At 37.0% G+C, this 17,447-nt stretch overlaps 1 protein-coding gene across 1 annotated transcript in view; it reads left to right on the forward strand.

Annotated features, from left to right (window-relative positions):
- Window positions 1–17,447, forward strand: part of LOC114516808 (epithelial splicing regulatory protein 1-like) — a 39,567-nt gene that overhangs the window by 13,639 nt on the left and 8,481 nt on the right. Inside the window, exons 3-6 of the mRNA XM_028536391.1 lie at window positions 11,881–12,088; window positions 14,037–14,126; window positions 14,362–14,404; window positions 14,917–15,021. Of these exons, the coding sequence (XP_028392192.1) occupies window positions 11,881–12,088; window positions 14,037–14,126; window positions 14,362–14,404; window positions 14,917–15,021 (446 nt within the window). The remainder of the gene's footprint in view (window positions 1–11,880; window positions 12,089–14,036; window positions 14,127–14,361; window positions 14,405–14,916; window positions 15,022–17,447) is intronic.

Genomic DNA, 17,447 nt, shown 5'->3' on the forward strand with positions numbered 1-17,447 from the left:
GCGTACACATGCAGAAGGAGATTTGGCGACATGTTATAAATCAACCTTTCCGAAGTAAATAAACATGCCATGATCCTGATAAAAAATATTAACCGATAAAGTGCTTTTTGACCCTTCTGGCTGAATACTGGTTTCAGGAAATTCTATCGAAAATGATTTTTTGCTTCGTAGATTTGACAATAAGGTGATAAGCAAACAAGATGAAAACATTATGAATCGCAATTCAGAATGTGCTTCCTTTACGAAGGCAAAATTCTCGTTTGAATCTAAGACATAATAGGTCACAACTCCATTTACATTCTTTCGCGTTCAGAGTTCAATGATGCATGTAGCTTTTAGAGGACAACTTTTACCGAATTGGCTGTACTTATAGACTTCCTTTCTTATGTCAGCGTTGTTTGCTGTGCAGATAGATCACTGAGATCAGTGAATAAAGCTAGTCCTATTGTTTGAAATAAATGCGTTTTGAGTCTACAATATATCCCCCCTTAGGGCTGTTTACCTGATCCCACTTATTCAAGATTAAATGAAGCGCTGGGATGATTGAGGTGTTGAAAATGAATTGAGTAAAAAATAACATGATGGATGTGGTGGTGTAGTTATACTGACCATGTGCTTGTCTCAGTTGTCTGGCCACATAAAGACCCTTTAATTCCTCTAAATCATGTCAGCTTCGTAATAATCGCGCGTAGGCGGGCATCTATGAATAGCGTCTTGTACAAGTCAAGGCCGCGTTTAGTAGAGGCCGCGGATTGCTATCGGAACAGGTCAAATTCTGCAGGTAAAAAAGCCGTGAAGATTTTCAATGTTCCAGCCATACATGCGTGCAACTGAAGTATATCATGTTTTAAAATTTTGCTAACCGTTGCTCCATGACTATATACAGGGTGTAAAAAAAGAAGACTTTTAGAAATTAAACTATTGTTATAATTTAAATGCCCCATCACTACTCTAACGGGCTGTTTACATGGTCCCGGTTACCCGAGATTCCAGGAAGCGTGACATGATTCTGAAGTATTGAAATAAGTCTTCATGGCACCAAACAAGCACATGCTATTGTCGAGATGACAACACGACTGCCAGGATAATGTTATTTACTCAATTCAATACTTCAAAGTCATCTCAAGCTTATATCCTGCAGACGTAAAAACACGTACGTACAGAACACGTTTTGAGAAAGGCTCTTGATCGAAATCTATGCACTGGTGAAAAGCACAACCTTGAACAACGTCGGTGCGAAATTAATAAGCAGTATTAATTCGTGCCATGCATTAGATATTATTCAATTGCACAAATGTGCACCTGCGAGCTTGGAAAATTGATCAGGCATTTAAATTATAACGGTAGTTTGATTTCGAAAGGTCTTGTTTTTTTTATACACCCTGTATAAGGTTATAAGGGCAAACGAATATGTCGCAACAAGTGTGAACTCTGCATCGTTTAAACGAAGCTAAAGTTATCGTTTAAACGAAGCTAAAGTTAAAGAATTATATCCCTCCAGGACACCATACAGTTTATAACAGTATGCATGGTATAGTATCAGTAAATGATAAGATTATTTTCGCAATTTATGGTATAAAGTGTTTACAAAACAGAAATTGTTTCTAAATTGAATAATGGAAGAAAGATATCACATGTGATATATTTCAGTAAAATGTATATTGGTCAGTATCTTTATAATCATTGGCTTTATTGAGTATATTCCGCATGCTCCACCATGAAATCCACTACCATATTTAGGTTTAATGAAACGAGGTTACTGTATCAGATATAGTTAAGCTAAAACAGAGGGTTGATATAAGCGATATTTAGTGATCACTTCACATTACCGTCCATTAATAATATCCAGAGTTCCTTGAATATAAATCAACCTCAAAATAGCAAACACCGTGAGGGTATCTATATCTCAAGCAAACTCGTTCTTCACATTCCTCGAGTGCTTGAACTAAATCCGTAAAATATTTCACGGTTTGGGCTCGCTGCTGATATATTTAGCCGCGTTATCTTAGTGTATAAGTTGACTGTTTATCGCGAAAAATCAACGAGCAGTTTTATGGAACAAGTGTGTTTTCCGTATTTAATAGCTAGCCCAAAACATTTTGCAAACTTAAGCATCATGTTTTCCAAGCAGAAGACATCGCAGGAAAAATTGAACGGATCGGAAATTCCAAAGCATTTGCAGGTTAGCTTATTAGAAACATTTTGAAAGCCAATTGCATGTCGAAGTTGTTTTTACACAACGAGGTATACGAGGACGAGAATAAGATGTACACCGGTAATAATTTAATTCGTTTTATGAGTATGGAGGTGTGATTTATGTCCGCGAGGCTTATATAATTATGCGAACATTTGATTCAATATCTTTGTGCAAACGCGTTTTGATATCATGAACTTTGCATGATTGCATGGCATGCAAGTGGGTCGATTACTGGAACATTTCCCCGCAATAAAATAAGTTTAAATAATAACGACACTAATAGGGAAAGTGTGATTCGTATTTTTGCGTGCAAATGTTATAAGAAATAATTGCCTTCGGTAGAAATCAGTCGGGAACATGATGAACTGCCTCCCCCCAGAGTGTGCATGTCTAGTTTGGATTCTGCAGATGAATTCCTTTACTGAAAAATATACATGCATGGAGCGAGAGGGAGATCTATGCTAAACTTCCAGCGCGATAACAAATCGTTGAAATGTATTAAGAAAATATTAAGGCTACGTTTACAATGCATGTCTAGTTTTAATTCTGCAGACGAGTTCCTTTACTGAAAAATATACATGCATAGAGCGAGAGGGAGATCTATGCTAAACTTGCAGCGCGATAACAAATCGTTGAAATGTATTAAGAACAGATTACGGCTGCGTTTACAATGCATGTCTAGTTTTGATTCTGCAGACGAGTTCTTTTACTGAAAAATATACATGCATGGAGCGAGAGGGAGACCTATGCTAAACTTGCAGCGCGATAACAAATCGTTGAAATGTATTAAGAAGAGATTAAGGCTGCGTTTACAATTCGTCCCGTGAATGTGTTCACGCGCTAAAAATGGATGAAAATATGACACGTTTTATGTATTCACACTGCGAGGCGGAACAAACTCGAGCCCGGTCCCAAATCCATTCGTTCCCGAGTGAATGTAGCCTAATTATAAATCCGCAACAAGTCTTTACTGGCTTTCAATCTATCAATCGGATTGGCAACGTCTAAACACCGCATAATATGGGTTATTGCGAATCATTGTTGTCTGATTTGTGTGGTTCATTGGCATGCATATACAAGAAATATGGGAAGATTAAGTCCAAGTCTTAGCAATATTTGTCTCATTCCACCTGCGGTAACTTAACCACAACTGTTGAATCAATATTTTTATCACTAATTAGAAAATTGAATAGATGTAGAAGGAATGCTATATCCAGTACATTATCGGATCAGTGGTGGTAGTAGACGCTTGTACACAGTCCTTTTTTCGCGCGAGTAATTCGGCTATAATACGTCAATCATGCCACGGTCGGTATGTAAACACCAATATGGTATGTTAGCACTGGTATGGTATGTTACTTAGCACCAGTAACAGTTCTGAGGCTTTGTAACTATAAGCACCGCTATGGTATTCGCCGTTGGCTATAATTGTGTTAGAAAATCGAGTTACCAATTGACGTGAAATTGATTTCTTTTCAATTGAGTACAAACAGCCCTGGTGAGATTCCAAAATATTTGTGTGGGCGAAAAATATTACGGGAACGATTTTTTATATCTTTACAATGAAATCGACGCGTATGGGGGTGAGAGGGGCGTTAGAATGTGAATATCTGGAATGCCTTTAATCAGCGGTTATTTTCAGGTCAATGCGCACGCAAAGACTACAACAAAATTGATTTTCAAATTTTTGCACACTTAACCATTTTTTAAATTCTCTGGCCCGCAATAGTGTTGGGAGAGTGCGGGGGAACTTTATTTGCAACGTCAGTGTTGAAATATGCTTTCGCAGCATTTCTTCAGCGCAAAGACCAGCTATTTGTGATCACGGGATCTGAACTAGTTTCAACTGACTTCGTCACTTCGTCTTGGCAGGTCATACGTATCATGCAGCAAAAGTTCCTGTTTTCATACCTTGACTTTACCGTTGTTTTATAAATTTGGCTTCGCTTGAAATAGACAAAAACATTTCATGACGATTCGGCATTAGTCAGGAAAGTTTGTATGACTGTCATACTTGACGACAAAGTAATGTTTTTCTACATCGCCATCTTTGTCTCATCCAATGAGATCGGTTCCAGAGTAGTCAGCGTTTCGATTTTTGTTGAGTTTACAGCGCCATCTGGAGGCCAGGCCTTTTTGAAGCTTCTGGCGCCATGCTGATGTGACCTCATTAATTATTCACCGGGTAGACGCTAGAGGAGAAAGGTCATTCATGATCAATTCCAATCTAGATGACTCATGACTCGTGTCTTCCATATATAAGATTCTAGAATATTTCTAGACATGCCTAAAACCATGCGCTAACTTTGTTTTGAATCTATGGCGTGCATATTTCCATACTTTGTCTTCACCGGTAGAAGGTTTGCACTGATTGCAGGTCACTTCCGCAATAATATTCTATTTTCGGGCATGCCTAAACGCGAAAGCGTAAGTGAATATATTAAAATATTGCAAGCTCTGCTTGATTGCGTTATATTGTCATCATTTCGTGACTGCGACGGTCTTTAAAAAGTATCAAATTTGAGGACGCTTCTCGCTGGTACAAACGAAATGTAGATTAAGGTATCGTAAATGTTGAATAGTTCTTTAAATCGCAATTTCTATTCGGTTTGTCTCGGGTTAGTGGCCGAATTCGCTGACTACATCAGAATATATGTTATTATTTTGTATTCGTACATAAACAAAGGACTTGATAGCTTTATAATATGAGTATTAGTGTAGTTTTCTGCACGTATATTGCACCTCTAGTGATCGTGCACGATTATTATAAAGTACACTTCCTCTGGGGTGATATACGGCCTTCAAAATGTTGTTTCACATATGACGACATCCAACTGATCGATTCGTATATATATTATTAGTAAAGTACAAGAAATTTAGCTGTAAAATTCCGAGGTCGAAGCCGCACTTATGATGCAACCCTCGATGCAACCTGTATATACTCTAATATTTCGTAATGAAGATGTATGGAAAATTTTCGCCGTATTCTTGGACACGAACACAACAACTATGACAATGCTTGTATGCGTTTTGTGGTTTCGTCGGTTCAAAATTGCCTGTCAAAAGGTCTGTCAGCCTACCTCGGCTTTCAGTCCCTGTGTAGCTTGATTTCATTCACGAATATATGCCGCTAGCCGTCGCGACAATGCAAACGAATTCTGTAATATTCGTGTGCGGGAATAGCTTGGTTATTGTAACAAAAACTCGCTCGATTGTCGATGTCGAGTAACTGGGAGTTTAAAGGGTGCATCAGTTTTGTTTATGTGTGTGTCAACCACATATGAAAGTACTTCATGACGAAGCTTTTAACACATGCAGAGATAGGTAGGCACTTGAGGCATTCCTGAAAAACTGTAATGTAAAGCGAAGGGTGAAGGCCTTGCATCTGGTTGCTGTGATTGGTTCCTTTCGACTGTTCGAACTGACTTGTATTTTCCCACGTTCCTCGTTGTTTAATTAAACTTGCTTCGGTGGTATAATTAATGGTTCAGTGAACTAAAGCGATGTTCAATTGATTCGATGCCGTTGTAAGCGAGTTTAGCTTCGGCATAACAACACCTGTGTTTTGCTACCGAAGAGGGATGTTTATGGGCAAATATTTACGGCGACAAGCATTTGTGAAATCATACGGCTAGGCACGTACACTAAAGTGGAGTAAAAATCTGTTGACTTATCGAAACGCTTCAATTTGTAAACTTAATCGGCGTAAAATTAGTATTGTGGCACGCCGTATGTATTCGACGTCAAATATTAACTTTCCAGTTCGTTTTTGCCAAGTTCATCCTGGCAATAATTTCGTTTCCAGTCCATACCGGGGCTTGTTCGGACCAGCTGTTTAGTTATAGTGATGAATATTTTATCTATAAGGAAGTTATGAGAACTATATGAAAAGCAGGTGCCTCATAAACTGTTGAAAAGTAATTTAAAAAGATCTTTTTCAGAAGTGAACTTATTTGCTTCCGAAGTCCGCATCGCAGTGTCATTTTGCGTTCGGAATTGTTTGGGTGCCTGCCAGCGAATAGGGACACCTAGGGTTATATGAAAATTAGATTGCTAATTGGTTTTTCTTGACACGACACAGTTAAAAATGTATATGAATTTAACTGTGTTAACCCATGCAGTCGCATCACGGTACTGTATTGAGATCTGTGCCTAAGCAGGGGGGGAGAAAGCTCCACTTCCATTTTCCCCTGGGCTATAAGCGTTTGCGTGCGAGCCTACGATTGCTTCCTTTCTTTAGTAACACGAGTTCTTGCCTTTTTCACGAAAGACGGAACCAAATCCTCTTCAATGTTGCCTTTCAAATTGGACAATGTCAGTCCTTGTTGGTGTACAAAATGAATTTTCTGTAAGCCGAAAAGGGGTAACCCTCCATCGATCACAGGCCATCTAGTTTGAAATATTGTGAGCATTGCGCCTCTCTTCTGCAATTCGTGTTTGAGCTTGTCTGTCAAATCGCAGGCTACGTTACGGTGACGTCACGCTTCCTGGTACGTCCGTATTCCCCCGAAGGAAAGTTTCATTGGTTATATTTAGAAGCGCTTGTTGTTTTTACCGCTATTGTCTTTCGCCATCGTTGTGCCGAGAACACAGGAGCGATAGTTTCGAGGTGTCCCATTCCTTTGAGACGCCAAACTGATGCAGAAAGCCTAGCAGCCGGGTTAACCGTGCATATAGTGTTGACAATTATCAATCGTAGCTGTCGCGAAATAATCCAGCACCAGACGGAATATTGGCAGTTGTGTTTGCCTATTTCATTCCCTTGTGTAGAGTGCGCGTTTAAAGAATCATCGTAAGTAATTCTAGATGATATTTGCCTTCGTAATATAACTTCGACGGGTTTAAACGTGTAGCTGTTAGCTGTTGTTCATATATTCTCATTTCCCGAGGCGCTATACGCGATATATATCTTTCAAACACAAGGCAACTGTTTGTGTCAGGTTAATACGACACTCGACAGTCGCATTTCAGGTATTATACAGAAGTATGTTTAGTGTGGATATGAAATGCTTTCTTTTCCAAATAGATCTCAATTCCTTGCAAAACTGCTTCGGCTCACCAAAGGACAATTGTCTATACAGATTTGTAAACATTAAAATATTATACGTCACTATATATATCACCTTTGAACACGCAGCATTATCATTGGCAAGAAAAACATCATCTATCATATGGAATATTGAACGAAGGAGGACAGTTTACGTTTATTGTTTTTAATATTTTTTAATCAGGATACTTTAGCTTAAGCGTAAGCGAGTTACTATGTCAATGGCGCGACTTTCGAGTCTTATAAAATTTTCTCCTGCATGTAACTATGCTTAACCACGACTTCGCTCGTTTGTGCGTGATTCGAGAAAAGCACATTAAGTTTACAAAGCGATGATGCAGTTGGCATCTTTCCTGAACGTGCAAATGTCTTTTTAATTAAAGCTTTTATGCAACAGAACTGGATTACATAACATATATACGCAATGGGAATATACTTGTATGACCGGAATCTATTTGCTAGCAGAATTAAGACGGGACATGAGAGAGCCTCTCTCTTGCAAAACAAATACACAAGTGAGACCCCATACGTGCATTTCCTATGTAGTATCTAGAAAATTTGTCATCATGCGAACGTCGTTGTTAGAATTCCCTCCAGCAATGAGCGAGCCATCGGCTCAAATTTCGTTGGGAATATCTCGCCTCTTCGGTCGCTATGGCTGCAATTCGCACGATTTATTAACGCATTTTTGGCCGATGACAAATAGATGAGGTGCTGGGCAAACAAACGTATATTTAATTAATGTATTAAATCATCTTAAAATACATTACATATTAGATTTTTCGAACAATCGAAACGGCTTTTCCTAAATTTCTGGAATCGCTTTCTTGTTGTTGTTTCTTCATCGCTTCCTATATATAAATTAGATATGTTCGCATAAGTCACTTTTGTATGGCCAAAGTGCGTAGTCCCAGATCTTGTTTAAACAGGTTAAACAAATTTATTTAGTTCTTCAAAATTGAATATCTAACTGTAATAAGTTGCCACTGATGCAACATACTTGATCTGGCCGACAACTCCGTGAAAGCCAATTCGTGTTGTAAGAATTTCAATTGATAAAAGAATGTAAAAAAGTTCGTTACGGATCTATATTTGATTTGATATTGGGACATGAAGTTACTTTATATTAATACATTCGTTACGAAGTTACGAAACTTAGAATTTCAACACACAATTCAAACGTAATCTGTTGCAACTAGTCGAGATGAAAACACAACCGTGACAGAGTTTTTATAATCGTCCGTTTAATATACAATATATAATTTAAGGTGAATTGTTTGTTTATAAGAGCGGATTTTTTCGTCGAGCTAAATGAAATATGCCAGTCGCATTGTCTTTTTTTAAGCAACAGGAATATTGACTCTTGTTTGAATAAAGTTTTATCATGACGCCGAACGATACGGTCGTAACTATAGTCATCATATCATGAAGAGGTTTGAGTTTTGACGTTTCCACATAAGGGGCTTCGTCTGGAAAATTGCTTTAAAGTACGAAGTATGATTTCCAGCAATCGTGACGAGCGCCGCGAGAGTTCGTCTTGCATAATATTCGGACAATTGAAGTGCATTTGTTGCAAAACCATGGTTGTCTTATTCCTGCATGTAATTGAAAAAGTGATAAGATATTTTACAGTTTTATCTCGTTGGATCCTGCCTTCTCATCATGCACAAATATAGATACACCCCGTTTTAACCCCTCCCCTATATAGAATGTCAAGAGTCCCGCTTTGGCGGAAAGGGAGAGAGAGGGGGGTTAAATCAATATATTAATTCAATTTTAATACGCGTTTGTGGGTTATGGATCAATGCGTGTGCTTTCAAGAACGGTACATGAACACCATATTGGGAAAAGCATAATTTATGTGTTTATATGGAATGCTCAAACATTCGGCTGCGGTCTATGCGCGGATTTGGTTAAAAAACACTCTCGGATATCTTTCTATTTAACAGACGACACTTTGAAAAGATTTTCAAAATATAAGGGGGGAAACCTTGCAAGAAAAACTAATGTGTAGCGATTCGCCATGATGAGAAAGATATTAGCAGTTGTTGAAGTTAAGAAAAAGTTATGCGCTTAGAAAATGAAGCTTATACGATTCCAGCTTTTACAAGCCACAAACGGGAATTTAAGTCCAAGTTAAACCGATGCAACCATGTTGGCACAGCACCAGGCGATGGAATGCATGAGCCGCTTACATTTTTAGAAGTTTTTTTAAATATCCACAGGATTTATCCAAGTTAGAGTCCTGGTTTTCAGATAGTTACGAATGAAACTCGCGCGACAAAACGTTATTTGCAAATTGTTTATTGTATCAACGATGTTTTGGGTCCGTTTAAACAAGGCTTTTTAAGCTCCGAGCTGTCAAATGCAATATCTTTTTGTTCGGAATGGCTCCACACGCGTGCCTATAAACAAGCCACTTCAGGTGATTGGCATATATCAGGTTCAAAATAATATACCGTAGTCTAGAAGCGATATTTTCCCATATAAGCTCAAAGTCCATTATAACGTCGTCACTATACACGGGCGCGTCTTTATATATAAATCTGTGTTGCAGCGCGCCTGCCCACTTCTAGTTTTCACTGTCGCGGTAATTTGACAAGCGCTGTTGGCTGTTGAAGACCATAGGTGGGATTTCAGGGGAGGAAATTTCATCGTTTGTCGAAGCTGTTAGACATTGTTCAGATTATCTTTTCAGTGGTAAGCTTCATTGTTGTTGCATGATTTTCAGTGTTTATTTTGAGCAGCATACCAGTCATTATTTTCCCTTCTGAAGGAGACTCTTCGCCGATCTCTCGCGTCGTTATAAAGCTTGCTTATTGTTTTGAAAAAATCTTGTCGCTCATGCCAGTAATATTTCGTCGAAAAATTGTTGTGTTCAATGTCGTTGTGAGCCTGTTTATATGTGATATTTGTCGTGTGTTTGTATGTAACGATGACAAGCTGAACCTAGTTTGAAGCTAAAAATTCCAAGCAAAGTTAATCATTTTAACCTAACGTTCACTTCATCTGCTAGAGTTAACGATTTGTCTTCATCTGCCTGATTTAACGATTTGACTGCCTCACAGGATGGAACTGAAATATACTAAGAGTGATAATAATAATAATAATCTGACCAATTTAATATAGCGCTTGGCATGCATGTAATAGCCGAAAAGTCTGCATGTTCACACGAGTCCGTTCGTTTGAAAATGATGTTTTTAAGTCAAAGTAGACCTGTAATGTATCTGAAGTAAGTCAATTTTAAACATGCAGTATATTGCTTTTATCGCTAAAAACACAATATTTTGTACGTCAGAAGTGAAGTGGAAGCGACAAAGAGTTGAAGCTACCCTTATACAACGGAAAAAAGTCGGTTGGGTTCACTATGATTCTACGAGTCACAATCGTATATAAAAACAAAACACCGCTTGTTTCAGATCAATCCGAATGTTTTGTTGCATAAGACTGGGAAACACCGTGTCAATATATTGAAAGCACTTTGTACTTTGCATTAATTGTACAAAGGTATGAAATCGTTCGGCGTATAGTTTATACATGATGAAAATGAAACCGTAATAATGCACAAAGTTAAAGATATACATGGTTTTGTAATATATATATATACTATTACGAATGCAAAGAGATGTTATGGATTCAAGTATACTTATTTGAATTATATATGGATTTCATTCAGACAAACCGACTCCTCAACCAACTGAAATATAATAAAAGGCTGGAACATCGACTTATAAAAGCTATAGACAGAGTCTGCCTCTAGAGAGTTTATATACCAATATAAACAATTCTTTCCAATTTTTATGAACTAGAATCGGAAAGTCAGACACATTCCTGACAGTAGGAAGGCCCGCTATAGGTCAAAATTAATGAACCGATTTGTTTATCCCCGCGAATATGAAAAATCGTAATAATGCATGAACTCTTCAGATGAAGCCATGCATCTGTTGTGATCCTATAATATGTATGCCTATAATAGCTCTGTTTTCTATATATGTAAAGTCTTATATATACACTCGCTAAATACATGATAATTATACTTCGTTGGATAGCATTTTCGTAACCTTTGCACAATAATTCAATGTTTATTCAGTCATTTTGTATCGTGCTGGTAGGGGATAGGAGTTGTCCAAACCTGTTCCTATTGTTTTGCCAATTACGATGTTGAAATGTGTTGAAATTTATCCATTCACGCCTTTTTTCTTCTACATAACCATAAAACAATGAGTATTAACTATTTCCATTCGACAAAGCTATCCTTGTGGTAATATTATTTCCACGTACGTTTAAATTTAGGTCGTTCCTACATGTTTATACCTGATTTGTATGAAGGCACTGGAAGGCACACACACACAATGGGCGCGGCTTCGCGACTCTAATTTTCGCACATTTGAAGAAGATATATATAGGCTATATATATATAAACGTTTACATGGTATTTTAGCATAAAGATATGCGGGCGATACATTATTAAAAATGTAATAGCGCTTCTGAATATTTGAAAAAATACCGCATACCCTATATCTGGTCGAAGTTGTTCACTGGTCGCGGTAGATAACAAAATCTGATCGCGTTGGAGAATACGAATGATGCTTAATTCCAACACGGGTATTTCAATATTTCTGATCTTTTTCCTCAGTTGCAAGTTGATGTTGGTGAAGACCCGGCTATCGTTGTAACGTATGGGCCATTGGCATTGCGGGAGTTCATTCATCCACGAGCCCAACAAGAGAAACTGAGCGTGCAAGATTTGCTTCATTCCTACGTCGACGTTGAATTGAATTTCAAGCGCAAATATCCTCAACAAGAAGGCGACGAGTTGAAAAATGTTCATCAAGTCGCGTCACGTATCCTTTAAAAGCAGTTTTAATCTGTAAAGCGGGTCTATTTTAGGTCTAATAAAAGGGAAAAGTAAAAGGGTAGGCGAACGTTAAGGAACTTCAAGCTTGCCAACTCTACAAAGCCTAAACGCCATTGCGTTTTTTTTGCCTCCATAAACTTATATAAATCGTATAACTGGTCTAATGCATCTGTTGTTATAGAGATGTGTTGTCCTAAAGATTGGACGGCAGAAAGCCTGTAGTGGCAGATATTTGAGGAAAAATATCTTGTAGTCGTTTTAGATTTCGTATAACCTAAAGTTCTATGTTATCTCAAACAAGACGTATTCTGTAATGTTATGGTTTCTTTTATATGCATGCCTTGCACTGTACAAGTGAAGAGTTTTTGATCTGACAACCTCATTAACCCTGTCTTGAATGTTGTTACTTAGTATAGAAGTTGAATGAACCCTCGAAATATTGTTGAACCTCATAAGCATCGCAAATACTATCGGTATTTTATCTGTGGAATTGATAAAGTTCATCAATGGCGACCATGCAATATAAGTTTTCAATAACTCACTTCAGGCCAATTCCAGTCGTATAGCGACAGCAGAGAGTGTAGAAATCATGCGCCAAACTGATTATTAATGCCATTTGCATTCGATTTCTTCGGCTGATGCATTCCCAATACTGTCAAAATACAGAAATACGAATGATATTTTAGAAATTTTATAGTGCTTTCAAATCATTCTTTCTTCACTAATTATACATGCATGGTTCTATATATAGATCCCATTTAATTAAATACTAAATAGCAGCAGTCAAAAGAATTGAAAATTAGATTTAGTTGGCCAGGGGATAAATAGTAGCTAATTCATCATTTTTAGTAAATATCTCCAACGATAACAATAATTGTTGCTAATGTAACGCGCGTCAAGGTGATATATAAAGCTTTTTGACTAATATAACCCGCCGACAATTTCAAAAATATAGTATTAAAAAACATAATCTGAAGATTAGCATCTTGAAACTCAAAATTTGGATTAAACTGTTGAGGCGGAAATGAGTTATGTGATATTTTGATTTTACTTCAAAATTATCATCAAATGAACTCAAATAAAATGAAAGAATCCCAAAATCATTCGCGTTTTCTTTTAGTTTATATTTTGGATTTAGACTCAAAGTTTCGAATTTTGTTTTATATTATACGTTTCTTAAAATGAACTTTGTCGAAACACGTTCACGTTGAGAAATCTTGCCCTTGATTGGTAGCTAAGTTGAAGGTTATAAAGTATAGATATGATTAATACCTATTTTTAACTGTCCAATGACATAGTATATGCTTGTATGTATGAACAAAGTATGAACAAAGAGCTTCGATGATTCGATGTGGCATATATAGGTCATAATAGCTACTTCATTTTTTATTCGTCGTCCATAGCAAAAAATGTATAAGCAATTTGTCCAAGGTAAACGAAATGAAGGAAATATTATATCATTTTAAGTATTTAATTATCGTTTGACGGTCACGAATGCATTGATCGTGTATGCGAGCACGCGAGACCCTGACTCGATTTAATAATGCGTAGTTTTATATTTGTTCTGGACGTGTGTCGTGGAACGAGTCTCGAGGTGCTAGTCTCGAGGACATTATTTTAAAATATCCTCGGAGTCGAGGATAGTTTAAAGTAATGTACGGAAGTAACAATTGAATGATTTTCGGCAGTTTCGAATCCGTGCGATCGAAAGCGAAAGTGCTTAGTTTCACTTTTAAATTTAACAATAATTTTCCTGGTAATACCTAAAGAAAAAATAAATATATGTATACTGTATTCATAAATTTCCTTCCTGACAATTCGTTGTGAAGTTAAAAATGGGGGTTATTCGCATTCGTATATCGCAAACGAACTTAATCCACTCGCTCGCTGTTGTTGTATGAAAGTTTTTTATGAAACCTTAACGATTTCCATAGATTTAGGTGTCGAAAACACGTCAGAAAATCCGCAGGGGCTTGAATTTTGCCGTGTTCTGTTGGGCGTCATGCAGCAAATGCCACCGGATGGTAGGTTGGAGGCATATAGCCAGCATTGTTTCTTTCATTCGCTTTAAACATTGTGCTTTACAAAACACCGAATATATATCTACACATTTATCAAAATATTGTGAATATCAGTGTAAGCTCTATCTGGAAATCGCGTCTGTTTATATAAATTTTCACACCTGATAAATATATTCTTATGGATAATCTGGAAGCGCGACTCTTCGTGGTAAAATTTTATGTGTTTTTTTTCATACAGGAACAATTCAGATGATTCAAACGCAGTATTCTCATCTTCCAAGGTAAATTGAATTCGCCTGGATAGCCAGGCCTCGCGAAACATTTATCACAATCTATTTTAGGTCAAAAGTATATTGTAATTAGAAATGCTATTCGCGCTATTTTTCGATAGGAATGTTCCAAAGAATGCTTCTTATGTAAGAGATAAAACAAAAAACGCGGAAAACAATTTGCTGCGGAAGACTATTCAGTTATCTCTCTAACACACGGCTATTTAGAAACGCATCAGCTTATTGCATGGCAAGTCATGACCACCCGAATAATAGATACAGACTGGCGCTGGAAGTTCTTCGGCACTGAAAATATACATGTAGCACGAAATTTTAAATGTATTTAAAGCTACTACGTTATTGGCTTGTATATATATTCCTAAATTTGAGACAGTTCTTCAGTTTCCAAGGAAGTTAAAATAGCAATTAAGCTATAAACATTTAAATGCTTATTCAGTACAAATTTGCTTACTCAGTATAAAGGTTTGCTTATTCAGTGAATATATACACTTGCTTGCTTTTAGTACGAACTCGTTGCAAGAAGACACGATAGCACACGTTCAAGGTTTCTCTCCAAATACCACCGAGTTTAAATTGGCGCGGTTTTTTGCAGGTCTCAACATTGAAAGGTCAGTAATATCCATGTATGACAAGACTAATATAATAATAACATATTTCTACATTCTCAAAGGAAAGCAGAATGCAAATTTGCAATTCCTGCTGGAATTCAAATTTCATCTACAATTTTGGTTAAAGACTTTTAGTTGTTTTTTTTTATCTGAAATAGATCAAAATATAGTGCTGAATCTAGAAAGATCGTTTAGTATAATAATTATATAAAATTTGTATAATTGCACCAGTTTCAATTGCCGAACTTAATACAAAAACGAACTTTAGGCTGCCGATTTCCTTGATTTCACGACTTTCCCAAGTCATTTTTTTACTAACTTTCTAGTATTCATTTTTCTTGGGTGAAAATATCTGTGGCTAATGCATTTTATCCTACCCGTGCGTGTTGTTTGCGTAAATATTTTCCCCAAACGTCTTTGTACTTTACCAAAACAGCTGAGCTTCCTCTGAGGCGAGCCAATATCATATCATTACATTTGTCAGCGAATCAAGTGATCACAGAATACGCCAAAAGCGAAATTCGAACAACAACAAATCGCATCCCATGATACATGCATATAGGAGGCTTGTCGTCTTCGATTTTTCACACGGAAACTATATAAAACAACACCGCGTTTCGCATGCAGCCAAAATAGGTTTAAAAAACAACATCTGAGTAATTTAGTGCGCCAAGATAGCAGATAGTTTGATTTGTCTTAAGAAGTTTTATTGTATAATGAAATATACAAATTCTGTAGATCACTATAGCAATCTATGTAGCATTAAATACTAGTTTATAGAATCTTTGACAGGGTTTCCAAAGTGGTAAAGTAAACCGTCTGTTAGTATGGTCGTTATAAGGAGAGAACGAAAGACCCTGGGTACGAGGCAGCTCAGTGGTTAGGAGCGACTTCAGCAAAATGCATGGAGAATATGAACTATAGTGTTTTAATGCCGCATAGAATCATAGATTGCTAGTGATCTGCTGAATTTTGAATATTCATTATACAATAACACCTGGCTAAATTTAGTACGCCAAGAATGCAGATAGTAAAGAGGTCAGGGAGCATACAGCTGCAGAGCCGCTGGTGCAAGACAGCTTTTGTTTTGTGTCCGGCATTTATCTGTAAGCGATAATTTAATTAGTATAAAAAATTCAAAACATAGATATTCAGCGCGATACTGGGCTAGTCGATAAATTGAGCGTATATGCATCGATGTATCAATCTATTTTGTGTTATTCTGTGCTTCAATTGATTCAAAAAGAAAACAAAGTCGTATATCATTGCAGTCTTATGCCATAATAGTGAATGTCAACGAACGTAAATTCGTAGATGTAAAGATATTGTAGTTATTTACGCCTTTAATTTTACAAGATATGGGTTTGAATGGAAAACTATATTTTATATCATCCATCATCATACGCGGCGCTATTTTAACATGATATTCGCAATATAGTTACATTTTCCAGATTAAATTATAGTTTTTTCTACATATTTAACACTGAGTTGAATGAAGCAATATCGTCTAGAGGTCTCCGATCTATTCTTTAATATGTGTCGAGAAATACTGTGTATAAACCTCAGTTAAAACGATCGAATTTGCGATACCCAAGTCAAATATAAACATGCATCTCCGCGCAGCGATAAACCTAGTCTGCTATGGATTTCATGCAGTGAATTAAAGGGCAGTCCTCACTAAAATTTCCTGTATAGCTTTCCGGACATGCATATGCCATCATGTTGGCACGTATACTGTCGTCGGTATCATAAATTAATAGTATGTGTGTGTGTGTGTATATATTACAAAACGTGTTTACATCTGAGTACTAAGGCATTATATTACGGCGATGCAAATCAAGATCTACAGCTGTTTAACATTGTGCACTTGGCCATCTGAGTTTGACCTTTATCCATTTTTACACAATACCAGTGGTAAACAGCACAAGCCTTGCCAAATTCATCTCAACTCTAAAATAGACAAAACATTTTTAGGTTATACGCTGACAACATTAAACAATCACTCCCGATGTGAAAGATCTGATTTTTGTTACAGTTCACGGTGAATTCAATTAATAGAATCGTAATATGATATCTTTGTGATGCATGCATCTTGCATTCGGAACTATTTTTGTTCTCAAATAGACATGCCAAAAATAGGCCTTCTGGCGAATTTCATTGGCAAAGCCAAAGGTCATAGCCAATATTCCTACAGAGCCCATCGGTTTTCGCCCTCGTCAAAGGCAATATAAGTTTAAAGAACAAACAAGTCGTTCGCGGTGATTGAGACTGACGTAAACAAGATACTAACCAGACGAAAACATTTAGCATGCATGTTGTACTGCAAGTCTGCAACTATAGTAGAACGTTGAAACTTGAAAGTGCTTTGTTTTCCTCGTCCAAATGGACAATCACGTGTGCGATTGTCGTTCATAAGAATAGAATTC

Source organism: Dendronephthya gigantea, unplaced genomic scaffold (assembly GCF_004324835.1).
Source record: "Dendronephthya gigantea isolate DGI-Jeju-01 unplaced genomic scaffold, DenGig_1.0 000006F, whole genome shotgun sequence".
NCBI lineage: Eukaryota > Metazoa > Cnidaria > Anthozoa > Malacalcyonacea > Nephtheidae > Dendronephthya > Dendronephthya gigantea.